We start from the raw sequence: 14,356 nt of genomic DNA on the forward strand, positions 1-14,356 counted from the left end.
GGGGAAGAGAGCCAGGTCAGGTGGGGAGTAGAGGCAGGTCAGGTGGGGAGGGGAAGAGAGCCAGGTCAGGTGGGGAGGAGAGCCAGGTCAGGTGGGGAAGAGAGCCAGGTCAGATGGGGAGGGGAAAAAACCAGGTCAGGTGGGAAAGGGAGCCAGGTCAGGTGGGGAGGGAAAGAGAGCCAGGTCAGGTGGGGAAAAGAGCCAGGTCAGGTGGGGAGGGGAAAAGAGCCAGGTCAGGTGGGGAGGGGAGGAGAGCCAGGTCAGGTGGGGAGGAGAGGAGAAAGGAGGGAACTCAGGGAGGGGACCAGATCATCAGAGGGAAGTGGCCGTGGCGCGGGGCCAGTGCCGCTGGTGAAGAGGCTGCAGGCAGACTCTGGCTGCACGCTGACAATGTGAAAGTACAGTACTGTACAGTACATCACATCGTCAGCATGCAGGCAGAGTCTGGGTACTGAGACTGGCCATGGCTTGCGGCTCTGTGCTGAAGCTGCTGAACACCCGGCATAATAGAGAAGCTTAGGCAGAGCATGTAACACAACCGCATCATCGCTCTGCCCCTCAGTTCCTGCTCGTCTCAGCCCAGCTCCTCTGTAGAGCTTCTTGCAGCATGTCGTGTGGCCAATCAGCAGCCTCCCGCTGCCGGCCGCTGATTGGCTGCCTGAGAAGCTAGTGCTAAAGTGATGCCTCCGCCTGCCCTGAAACAATAAAAAAAAAATCAGTGCTTGAAGGAAGTGCCGGTATGTGATACCGTGTACCGGCACACTTCGAGCACTGTGTATGCATAAGGTAAATAGTAAAATACTGTAATTCCGGATAAAGAGAATGGCAATTGGATACATCCTTTACTAATTGTAGCTGCAGATACCAGTTCCAGTTAGAAAGGCATAATTTGAAAAAAAATTATTCTCTGCAGCTTACCCACTTTTACATGAAATAACCAATTGTTCATGGTGAAGCTGTCTTTCTTCTTTAATTATTAGTGCAGTATATAGTGGATGGAACATACTGTACACTAAAATAAATAGTAGATGAGAGATCAAAGAGGACAATTATAGACAGTTGTGGACAGGTTCACAGCTTTATTGATGTACAGATATCCAGAGTAGTAGCATGGAACCATGGCGTCCGTAGAAAGTGCATGTCTAGCGCCCCCCCTTCCCCTCCCTGTACTGAACTGTGCCAGTGGGGTATGGGCAGTCTGTGGGGGAATACTGACGTGAAGAGAAAAAGAGCAAACAGTGTCAGTATGACACTTGGCACTGAGGTACCATTGGGGGAATAGAATGCTTTGGTGAGGCACTGTCGGACATTAAGGGGTAGCTCCTTTGGCACTGCTTTATTTATGTATAACACCTAGGATCTGACTTTTATCTCCTTTGAATCATTGTTATTAGTCAATAGAGCAGATTGTATTATATATTCTGATCATTTAACTTAAATTGACAAAATATATGTGTTAGAGTGAGATTCCACAGGGTGCACAGCTTATTACTGCAATTACTGCCCCAAGCAGCTATCACTGGAGTGGGAACACCTATGGGAAGCTCCCTTCTCAGCTATGCTCATACTTCATAAATACACATTGCACCTATATTAATGTGAGTACTACTAATCATGTTCTGTCTACCACCATTATTATTGTATCAGGTCTCCTAATATTTTTTAAAAGACCTTTCAAATAACACTTTGTGGTCATGCCTGGGAACATCTCATTACTTTAAATAGCAAAGCAGTGACTTTGTTTAATCTAATTCCTTATAATTGAAGTTTAGGACTTTACCTCAGATGTGTCACTTTTAAGTCCATTGAAGCACAATGAATGAATGAGGAGAGAAGGAGGGATGGGATCAAAGAAGAGAGGGGATAGGAAAGTGCCGATCTGAGAGGGGAGGTGATAGAAGCCAATAGGAAAAGGAGAGGGGTGGTGACAGAAGCCAATAAGAAAGGTGTGGGCAGGGGCAAAGAGCCAATCACAGGGTAGAGAAGGGAGGGAATTAAAGAGGTGAGAAGTGAATGTAATTAATCTGATAGGAAAGGGGAGGTGACAGATGATGATTACAGAGAAGGGAGGGCCAGATGGGGGGCAATCTGGGAATCTTAAGGGAGCATGAAATGTAGAAACGGATCTCAGATCTGTAACTTATTTAGGACATAGAGCAAACAAACCGAGATAAAGCTAACAGGCGGCCGTCATACTGAGTAGCACCCATGAAATCCAGAACCCTGGATGGCACCATCTGTCCATTTTGGCGCCCAAAGCTCATGCTCCTCCGAAACCACCCTCGCTACTCTCCTGCCGATATACATAATAGCCATTATAATTGGCAGATTTTATAATTACATAGGGATAGCCACACAGGAAAAGGGGAGCAAAGTTCGGGACTGCAGAGAATGTAACTTCATGAGGCTACCATAAGCTTGGGTGGAGAGATGGGTTTGGGTACGAGATCCCAGCGGTCGGGATGCCGGCGGTCAGAATACCGACAGTGTTATCCCAACAGTCAGAATGCTGACCCAATCAGAATCCCGACCCTTACTCCCCCCTAACTCTCTTCCTAGTGCCTTAATCTAACCCTCCCCCCTACCCTAATACTTTCCGTCTGGATTCTGGCACTGGGATTCCGAGTGCTGTCGGGGTTCTGGCGCCGGTATTCTGAGAGCCAGCACCCGACCGCCAGTATAGTAACTACATCCCGAGAAATGAACTGAGAGGGAGATCTAAATATGATTGTAAATGGTACAAGGAGCAATTGGCAGAGAGGGGCAGCAAAAGTGGAACATCGAGAGAGGAAAATGATGCTGTAAGTAGGGATAAGGATAGATTAAAGGAGCAGAGAGGAGGGAGATAGGTAAGCTGCTGAATATTAGACATTATTACAGTAATAACGGAACTGCAACAAATTCATTCTGCAAAATTTTAATTTAGTAATAAAATATAATTCCACATAATGGCCCTGTGATTCTCAATTACTACAACACATTGATTTGTTTTCGGTCATCACTAGTAGTCCCTCTCCCTGCATGGGGAGGTAGTTGAAATCACGGCGCTCAGAATGCTGGTGCCAGAATCCCGTTGCCGGCAACCTGACAGTAGGTATTGTTGTTAGAGGGAGGGTTAGGGGTTAGGGTTAGGCACTAGGGGGAGGGTTTGGTTTAAGCACTGGGGGGGAGGTTAGGTGTAGGGTGCGGGGAGGGAGAGTGTATGTGTATGCATGTGTATTTTAATACATTTGGGTGATACACAATTTCTTATTGCTGTGAATAGCAGCAATAAGAAATTATAATGATCAGGCCTAAAACCCTATAATTGATAAATATGCCCATTAGTCCATTAAGACTCTCTGGGCCTGATTCAGAGCCGGACGCAATTAGCGCTCGCTCGTCCAGAAAATAGGGGTGGCTATTCAAATCAACCGTTCGCTCTTTGCGGTCTGTTCACGCCTCTAGGTCTGAAAGACCAAACCAAACTTGCGGTCGTTTTTTGAAAAAATACGCCCCCTGGCCGCTCGCATCCTACGTCATGTCCGCTATTTATTAGATTAATCGAGTACATCGACCAGGGTATGAACTGCTCGCTATTCTTGGGGTTGGTTTTTCCTACCACAATTTTGCGAGCAGTTCTGACTATAAAATAACCCAGTGACGTGGTCAATGACGCTGCCATTTTAATTATGCACACCCATAAAACGCCAGTTTTGACCTTTAAGCATGCCTGCGTTCGGATCTCCACTCCCCGTTTTCAAGCACCTTCCCCCGTTACCACCCACATACGCCTCTTTCTGTCACTGAAATTATCAGGCATTCGCTATTTTGTGAGCACATGAATTTTGACCGCACTGACTGGTTTGCGCATGCGTATAACGATCCGTACGCATGCGCAGATGGGCAAACATCGTTCGGAGCGAACAAGCGGCCGCTTACGAGCGCCTCTGAATCAGGCCCTCTATTTGTTACTCATTTCACCACTGGTTAAATCACTAAACACAGGAAGTTGAACCAGGATTAAACTAAGGGGTTATGTGCTAGTAACAACTTAATCAGTGTCTGAGAAATACTGTGCAGGATTTTACAGCGATTGGTGCAGAGCAAATCCAATATTAAAATCCTAATTCTGAATTGGGAGCAAATTAAAAAGAGCATGTAACTTTGCACCTGGACAAATCCATGTTGCACCAACATTTATTATTATTATGTTTGCATGCAAGCTACATACTGGCTGCTTTTGCATGTACCTCCAAATGCTGGCCAGTTTTATTTTTAAATTGCAATTTAGATTTGGACATTTCTCTCTCAAATGTAAACCTTTCTGCACATTTTGGGTGGAATTCAGTTAGCCCTGTTAAGTTAACAGGTGTTAATTGTTCACTGGGGGCTTTTCAATTAGCCCAACTTAAAAGATTTATTTTCAGGTCTCAAGAGACACAAACAGAAATTCCTGATAAGTGTGCAGTTAACGGGTGATAACACCCAGTTGACGCATAGGACCGTAAACTTTTCACTGACTCTATGCGTTAACCCCTTTTTAACACTCATTCGGGTGAAAAGGGCAGTCTACTTGAATAGCCTCAGACGATAAAGCCCGAGACTACCTGCCTTTTCACCCATGCTAAGTTATCGAGTCTAATTGAATTTCCCCTATATATCTCCTCTATTTGCAGTGCAACATTGTTATGCTAAGGTGCAAAGTTACTTGCTTTTTTGCTTTTTCGCTTTTTCAGTATCAGTCCCTTATGGTGCATACACACGGGACGACTGTCAGCGATAACGGTATCACTGAACGATATCCCGGCTGTGCTATATGATCAATATCGATCATACAGCACACCACCAACCCACCAACGACCCACGATCAACGATATCAACCAGGTAGGCCTGCATGCACTGGCGATGGACGATATCGTTATCATCCATGCGTGCCCGCGCATCGCTGGCCGTTGGTGGGTTGGAAGCAATCAAAAAATGCACGGTATGAACGATAACGATTTAATCGATAACGTCATCGTTCATATCGAGCATTTTAATCGTCCCGTGTGTACGCACCATTAGAGTGCTCAAGAAGTTTACAGTGTTTAATTGAAACATTTGTTTGATGTTGGAGAAACATTACTGCAGTGCTGATATTACAATTAACTCCTTATGTAACCTGTTAACATATTTTAACATAGTCTACAGGATTATGTAACATTTCTATGATCCACAGCAGAGTTCTGGCTTCAGTCTTCACCTTTCTTTGAAATAGCCAAAGAAAACATCATTACTATGAAAATATTCTGCATTGAGCTTTTCATGACCCTTCCAGAAACCCACAAAAATTGCTCAATAACTTATTCATAAAAGGTTATTTTAAAGTCTACTGTCATAGAAAGAAATACACTGACATTTTTGTGTTGCATGTAATCTTTTTTACAGTTCAAAGACCGATCCTATTACTGGAGCAGTGAAAAATACCAAATATCACCAGCTATAGTAAGTACAAAAATTGTGTAAGTACAAAAAATTGTATATACTGTGCGTGAGTGTGTGTGTGTACAGGATAAATACAGAACATACAGGACTGTTTGTTAGCTATCATGTATGTGATGCTTTAAAGCTGCACTATAACAACAATTCCATTGCACTTGCATAGTTGGAACAAAAAAGAAGGGAAATATAGTGTTTGTCACTTCTTATAAAATAAACATGCACATCTGTAGCGAGGCCAATGTGTAGAGATCAGATAATGGCCCTCATTCAGAGCCGTACGCTCTGAGCAGAGCGCACGCTCTGAATGAGGGCCGCCCTCCATAATTATGGAGCGTCCTCCTGGACGCTCGTATAGCTGTGGGTCACCACCCATCGCGACCATCGCCACTGCGAGCCGGAGCCTGCGGTTGAGGTTTTCAACCGCAAGGCCCGGAGTGATTTTGGCTCTATCAGAGCCAAAATCACTCCCACTGACATCACTAGTGATGTCAGTGGGCCGGCTTCTGACGGTAGGCGTTCCCTTGTGAACGCCACCGTCAGGGAGGCACGCCCCCGGCACGCCCACCAAAGGGGGCGTGCTGTCAATCAACATCGACAGCACGCCCCCTTTGATCAGACACAACGAGCGAAGGAAAGTCCTTCGCTCGTCGCGTCTGGCGCATGCGCACGACGGAGCTCCCTCCGTCGTGCGTATGCTCAGTGCAGACCATCGACCCACTTGCGAGCGGACAGCTGCTCGCGAGTGGGTCTGAATCAGGCCCAATGTTTGTTTCCATTTCAAACTCCCAGTGAATCACCACAAAAAAGAGAAGAGGCACAAAATCACGGAGGTAATTCAATTGAAAGCTCTGGTGACTGTCAGTTCTGGGTCCCCAGCAGAGCAATTCCATTTGGGTGCAATAGCCTCAGGTGCCTTTTATGCTCGCAGCCTCCTGAGGTGGCAAGCAGAAATGTGTAATAAGTCTGTGCTTTGGGCGCCCTAACCAGGATTTCAGGTGGTTTAGCCATTTTACGTAGCTAAACCCGGTCTAATTGGATGTGAAAAGTGCAATAATTAATGGGCGCTCAAAAACAATTAAATTGACCCAGTACATTGATCGTCCATTAATTACCATGGCTAAAAAAAACGATTGAATCGCCCCCACGGTGTAGAATGTAAACAAAACTTGTGCAAAATTAGAGAAGGGTGATTATGCTAAGCTGGGTTTAGAGAAAATAGACTTCTTAGACATTTGTCAGGAATAAACACCAGATTTCTAGAGGGGCATGGCTATAATTTTCTTCCACTGTATGCATATGTATAGGGGAAATGCATACTTGCTAACCTTTTTTTTCTCTTATCCGGAAGCCCGGAGAGGAGCTGCAGCTGATCACTGAGGGACATTTTGGCCCCGCCCCCTCCCCACAGTCGAATGATTGCCGACATTAAACTTTCCATCCTGCCCCCATCACTAGGAAGTTGGCAGGATGTGGGAAAGGAGGGACACCCATTCTTCCTACCTGCAGCCGGGGGCTCTGTCGGTTCAGTAATACAGAACCCTGGAAAATAATTAAGTCATCTTTATATGTCATCAGAAAAGGGTAGTTTGAGTGGGAGGACAATCTTTTGGTGTTCAACTGGGGTTTTGAGAGGAACGAAGGAGCCCTAGGTTATAGTGAGGTTGCACATTAGTTGCTAGTTGTCACGGACTGGGGAACTTGGAGTTGTGTACCCGAACTGGGTTGTAAAACAGAGACACCCGAATCAGTAGGTAGTTTGAAACTGGATGGTTTAATGTAGTTTCTGCTCTTAAAGTAATAGAGGAGACTGTGATATAAGTTGTTATAATATAGTCCTCTGTTTAGAGATAATGCAACTGGAAGATACTGAATAAAACTGTGAAACAAAAGTCTCTGAGCAGTCACTGAACTTGGAAAGGAACTGTAGGAAGAAACCGTAGACTTGGAACTGAATGAAGTTGAAGAATTTTGAATAGACTCCGGACTGAAGCAACGAGGATTGAACTAGAAGAACTTAGAACTTGACTCCTGGACTGCAGTAATGAGGATTGAACTTGAAGAACTTAGAACTTGACTCTTGGACTGGAGTAATGAGGATTGAACTTGAAGAACTTGGAATATGACTCCGGGCTGGAGTAACATGGAATGAACTTGAGGAACTTGGAATATAACTCTGGGCTGGAGTAACGTGGAATGAACTTGAGGAACTTGGAATATGACTCCGGGCTGGAGTAACGCTGGTAGCACACTGGGAAATCAGGAACATAGAGAGAACCAGAGAATCAGCCTTGCTATGCTAGGAAGCATAGGTATCACAACGGGAGCTCAGGAACAAAGGTCATGCAGCAGCAATGGACATTGTTGCAACCAGCATGTGTTACAGGAAGGTCTTTGATACCATCAGGCTGAAGCGGATTGGCTGAAGCAACTTGAGATGGCTGCTGACTGGATGCACGAGTATCACCTGACCTGGCCAAAGATGCCTGCGCCCATGTACTGGGAAACTTGAATACTGGCACGCCGTGCGCGCATGGATCTGTGGCAGAGGGACACAGGCAACAGTGGGGATGCTGCAGACGATCCGCAAGTGGAGGCCCCGTATCGGAGATTACTGGAACAGCAGGCCAACGGCTCAGCGGGCAGCAATGACACAAACATATGGGTAGATGCAGGGGTCTAGGACGGAGGTCTCTAGCACGGTTTGTGATACTAGTGCAGCTTTAAGTAAAAATACCAGCGTGTACAAGCTACATGTTTCCTCATCAGGATAAAATCATCCCTTACCTGCATGCCTCTCCCCTGTGTCTCTATTCCATGTACTGGAAGTAAAATAGGATGCAGCTCTGGCAGATTATTACCACTCATTAGCCTTAAAATGTAACACTTTTTCCATTCTTACTAATTATTTCTATAATAGTATTTACTAGAAATGTCTGTAACAGTGATATTAAGAAGTTCCAATAAAAGATAAACAAATACAGATAAGTACAAAAGCAATATGTAATCCTTGGCCTCTATGGCTGCAAATTGGACCAATACCAGAGGGCAGTATTTACACATTAATGAATCTGCATATATTATAAATAAAACTTCTATCGGCCTAGGGCCTGCAATCACCCATGCACACATGCATCCACCTACGAATAAATGACACGGACAACCATATTGCAAACTAACAAATAGGTTAACTTTTATTTATAAAATTCCAGGGAGTATGGTGCCAAAGGAATGGACGGCCTACTTAATTGGCAACTGTGTGTGACTTAAATAAAATTAACTAAAATAACTGAAAAGTTTTCCAATTAAAACTACCAAAACATAGGAGGATGTGCCCAAGCTCCAGCCCAAACCACATCAACTCAAAAGGGGGTTTGTTAATGGCCTACTGCCACCCCCTTTCTGGACAACAAAGGGAAGGGTGGTGGTCAACTGCCCACTCCACCCTCCCCCAACTTGAGCTGCCTGTTAACGCCTCACCCCATGGGAAAAAGGAGCCCACCTGGACTGATAGTGCTCCCATTCTCCATGGGGCAATCGCCTATGCCTCCATTGACAGACCCAGAAACACCTCAGGGCACCTCCAACTACAGTCACATGCCAACTAGGCCATCCGATCTGCAAAGCTGACATCAGCCAATTGGGATGGGAGAGCGGGTTAACATCATCCAGCAAAAGAGACCGACCACACTCCAGCCATAACTCAAGAAGAGAAAGGGCCAACCATCTCCTCATGTCATGACCTAACCCTATAGGTCACTTACATAACCTAGCTACCACAGGCCCCATCCCCTTGATGTGTTTACTGACTAGCAGCCCCAGGTCCTAGAGTTTTATGTCACTATGTCCATATTAAATTTCCTCCGTTATCTTAACCAACAAAGGAGTCAAGAATGCTGAAGCTACAACTTTATTAATGTATTATAAAAACAGGACCTTTAACATCAAGATATAATAAACTTTAGGCAGAACTTTATATAAAATCCCAATCCAAAGCCCTAAATTACTGACTTGAAATATACAATAACTAACCAAACTGGGCAGCTTGTGCTAAAGCTAGATACTATGGAATAGAGACCAAAATAAAATATTGTGGGTGGGCAGGGATTCATCAGTTGTCTGTGCTGTAGTGTCTATATTGATATTTATTTTATTTCTAAAAACGGTATTTGATTTTTATTTCGTTAAGTATAAATTTAGCTTTTTAAATTTTAAATAAACCTATCCTTATGTTATAGGCAACTGTCCAGTACTCAGCACATGTAGCATATTTGTTCCTGCTACCACAGTATTTCTCTATGTTTTGTAACTTCATTTACCAGCTTCCATCTCATTTCAATAATGTTTATTATTCTCTTCTTTTATAGTCTGTCTTCAAACCAACACCATAGATCTTGCTTTTTATCCACTCTTAGTAACAAATCCTATAATGGTCTTTTATACAAGTTTCTACAGCAGTAATCTGTCAGAATTTCATAAGCAGAACAGATTTTGTTGCTGTAAAGATGCCGTACTTTGTAGCACATTTCTCTCCTTATGTGGGCTTAATCCATGTAATGGACGGAAATTGTCTGTTTTCTTTCTGTGTCAGAGAAAATCATATCAGGCAAGAGCATTTGATGTCACTTGGGAAATATAATTAATGGCTTACACCATAACGTGAAGAATCCTGGCAGGACCATACTGTGTATCGCTAAGATAAGAGCACAGAAACCACATGACAAGGAGTTGCTCAGAGCCTAGAAAGTTGTACACAGTCTTTCCCATTATAATCAGAACAGCATCTAATTACAGAAAATGCACTTATTATTGTGTGAATTTCATTTATAGAATATTGCTTGTTTTACAGCTTAATATATACAGTTATTTATTATTTTGTTATCTGTAATTATAAGGAGATAAAGCTCCATATGTATTATTATTATTATCATCTAATATACAGAACACATTTTACATAGCAATTTACAATTTTAAATGGTACACAGGCAATACTTACTAAGATGGACCAATACAAAGAAGACAACAGTTATTTATATAGTGCCTACATATTCCTGAGTAAATAATCATTCACATCAGTCCCTGACCCAATGGACCCAGGGCTTGTGTTGTACCCTGGCTGACTATTACAGTGGCATTGTACAAATAAAGATGAATAAACAAGTAAAAAAATGTCACCAAGCATTTTTGCCTAGAGAAAACATATGCGCTAAGAAATGGATTAAAATGCTTGGAAACTAATGCAGATGCATTTTTAAGCTTTTTCTATGTGATTCGCATGATTGTGCTTCTAGAAATACAATACATTAAAGTGATAGTATGTGTTAATGAAGAATTAGGCCATACTGTATTCTAACATTTTAAACACAGTGTTAATATTTTTGGACGCACTTTTCATGCATTTATGAATGTGTAAAAAGGGCACAAAGAGTGGATAGGTGGGAATAAGCTCTGATCATTGGCAGGTCACTTGGGACTTGTGCTAATCAGTGTCTGCTTTCTGACAGTGACCTCCTGGGGCTGGTGACTTACCTAGACTGGGTCATGATTGTGGTCACCATATGCTCCTGTATATCTATGATGTTTGAATCCCCCTTCAGAAGAGTAATGCACACACCAACTTTGCAGGTAAATGTCTTTATAAATCTCATTCATTTGAATTCATTTGTTTATCACTTTGCTAATCCTTCTGTCCTTGTGTTGTAGATTGCAGAGTATGTCTTTGTGATATTCATGAGCATTGAACTGAACCTGAAGATTATGGCAGATGGCTTATTCTTTACTCCCACAGCTGTTATAAGGGATTTTGGAGGTGTGATGGACATCTTTATATATCTTGTAAGTCAGCACATTGGTAGACCATGTAAATATTTATAACAAGCTATAGATTAACCATAGTATTAGAACAATTAAGTTGATTTTACAGAGTGATTTTATTAAGCACAAGGTCTTCGTTGTCTATAGTGACTTAGGACTTTTCATTGTGGATTTTATTTTCATATGTAAATGATGTCATACAAATTGGTGAGATTTATGTTCTATACATATTCATAACTCTGGCAAAAGGATTATAAATGCATACAGAGGACCCCCTCTGATCAGATACACCTGCCACAGACCAGGCTTGTGCTGCGGGTCCGGTATTAGAGCAATTCCCAGGTCCTGCTTCTTGTGGTTTGGAAAAACCTGGGATCTTGGACCAGATACGCTGCAGCTGGTGTATCTGATCACCCAATATCACACATCAGAGGATGGTGACTGGGCAATATGCTCAGGTAAGCTTTGGAAACATTAGCATATTTTCGCAGTTGCAAAACGTGCAAAGTCGCCTCTGATTTTCTGTTATATGCTTTTGATTTTCAATATATGCAGATCCAATTTTAGAGAGCTGCTCATCCTATAGGAAGTGAATCAGTTGACTTCAGAGCACCTTTCTCATGTGGCAGGTGTTGATGCAACTGAGATGAGTACACCACTCAATCGCCCAGAATTGCTCATAGTTGCGAGCACTCAACCATGGAACATGTGTAGTACTAAAATCTGCAGGTCCATAAAATGGAGCTGTGTACAACTGTGAATCAGCCCCAATATGTGTGATTAAGAATTGTAAAATACAACCTTTTTCCACTGAGATTATATCTCTCTGCTTTATTGTTAATTCGTCTTTTCAATATGTTGAAACACATAGACATTTGCAATGACATTAACCTCAACTGTAACTATTAATGATTGTTATTTTTATCATTAATATTCATTTCATTTAATAATTACAAAATATTTTTAATTCCAAGGTCAGTTTAATCTTCCTCTGCTGGATGCCGCACAATGTTCCAGCTAAATCTGGTACTCAGCTATTAATGGTACTGAGATGCTTGAGACCACTCCGCATATTCAAGTTGGTACCTCAGATGAGGAAAGTTGTACGTGAACTTTTCAGTGGGTTCAAGGAAATATTTCTGGTATGTTCAAACTATTGTGAATTTATTTATTTTTTAAAATTAAACTTTGATATGAACAAGATATATCTTTGTAAAACTGTTATATTGTCTTTTATTGATATTGCTTATACCAGAGGTTCCCAAACCCGGTCCTCAAGGCACCCTAACAGTCCAGGTTTTAAGGATATCCCTGCTTGTCCGCAGGTGACTTGATTAGTATCTTAGTCAATTTGATTTAACCACCTGTCCTCAACCATGGATATCTCTAAAACCTGAACTGTAGTGGTGCCTTGCGGACCACGTTTGGGAACCTCTGGCTTATAACATAATTCCTGTTGATTTAAACCTAGTGTACGTTGTCCATTTTGTCTCTTTTTCATAAAAAGTTGAGAATGTAGTTATTATAGTTACTGTGATATCACTAGAGCTGCTCCCTGTGTCTGACTCCACCAGTCCACGCATATATGCAGATTGATCATGACCAGAATTAGGGGTTGATTCTGAATCGCACGAAAAGTGGGTGTAGTTGCGAGCAGTCGCATTAGCCCAGTGGTGTCAAACTTGCGTCCCTCCAGCTGCAGTAGAACTACACATCCCAGCATGCAGTGCCACAGTTTTGCTATTATGGCATGCTAAAACTATGGCAGGGCATGCTGGGATATGTAGTCCAGCAGAAGCTGGATGGCCACGAATGTGACACCCCTGCAGTAGCCTGATATACTATTGGTTCATTTATGTACGCCCATGTAACGGCGTTTAAATGGTAAGACACACCTGTGTTTTTCTAATCACTACCCTCCCCCCCCCCACTCTGTTACCGCCTCCAAAGATGACACTGTGCGGGCGTAGTCATAAACCCATTACTGCGCTGTGCAGTGCGGCTGGCACATATACGCAATGGCAAACAATTGCTCCATCTGTGTAAAAATGGGCATTGTGTACATCTCTGAATCAGGCCCTCAGCCCCTTAGTGTAGGGTGTAACATATGTACATATCTGGTGACCCCCTATAGTAGGCACAATCGAGCATATACAGCTGTGCTACACTGTGTAAACCTTTTTGTAAATGAACACCCCTGTCTTTACTGGGAGATGTAGAGCTTGGAAACGAGTTCACTCCTCATATGAGTTCTGTGATTTCCAGAACTGATGTCTTGTGCTTTCTTTCATGATTCCAAGTTTTATGATGACCTCCAATTAGTATCAGTTTAAACATGGCATTCACAATCAATATAGCCCATTGTATAATAATGTAATTATAACTTTTTCAGGTATCCATTCTTCTTCTTACGCTGATGCTAGTATTTGCCAGTTTTGGTGTCCAGCTGTTTGCAGGGAAGCTTGCAAAGTGCAATGATCCAAATATTGATACCCGGGTAAGTGCTCTGTAATGTGCTTAGATCATTCCCTATTCATGTGTGAATAACAGCATGCCCTCACACAGAAAGGAACACTTGTACTAGTACTTCATATGTTTAGATAATAGCTTATTAACTGTAAGGGGTCTATTCATCCTCACTTAATTTAATTTTCACCTGCTATTTTGGAAATTAAGGTTTGGGGCCATTCATCAAAAAGTTAATGCAGGCGATATCACAGATATATCCTGCTTACCTTTCTCTCCCGCTGTTCATCACTCATCAAGCTCCGAAAATACAATATTTTCGGAGCTTGACTGCGGGAGCATTCGCCATCTTCAGATGACGAGTGCTCCCGAAACCCACTCCTTCCCTATGTGAAGGAGTCCCGGGTTGCTAAGTGTGATCCTTTCAGATCCCTCCGCCCCTATCCGTCTCTTTCCGCCAGACGCCGGGGCTCTTGTGTGCATGCGTGACCTGAAGGTTTTGCAGGCGCACTAGTTACACTGCTGGAAAGGAGCAGTGGAAAGTTTCGTGGAGACAGCTTATTATCGGACCAGCTATCTCCGCGCCGGAATGTTAATTATCAGGGTCCGTTCGGAC

General features: G+C 42.9%; 1 protein-coding gene across 1 annotated transcript in view; it reads left to right on the forward strand.

Moving 5' to 3' along the window:
• Positions 1-14,356, forward strand: part of NALCN (sodium leak channel, non-selective) — a 665,599-nt gene that overhangs the window by 568,828 nt on the left and 82,415 nt on the right. The window contains exons 23-27 of the mRNA XM_088456607.1: positions 5,410-5,466; positions 10,965-11,085; positions 11,164-11,295; positions 12,249-12,416; positions 13,667-13,771. Coding sequence (XP_088312733.1) covers positions 5,410-5,466; positions 10,965-11,085; positions 11,164-11,295; positions 12,249-12,416; positions 13,667-13,771 — 583 coding nt within the window. The remainder of the gene's footprint in view (positions 1-5,409; positions 5,467-10,964; positions 11,086-11,163; positions 11,296-12,248; positions 12,417-13,666; positions 13,772-14,356) is intronic.

The sequence above is a fragment of the Taudactylus pleione genome, unplaced genomic scaffold (assembly GCF_031769625.1).
Source record: "Taudactylus pleione unplaced genomic scaffold, aTauple2 ptg000041l, whole genome shotgun sequence".
NCBI lineage: Eukaryota > Metazoa > Chordata > Amphibia > Anura > Myobatrachidae > Taudactylus > Taudactylus pleione.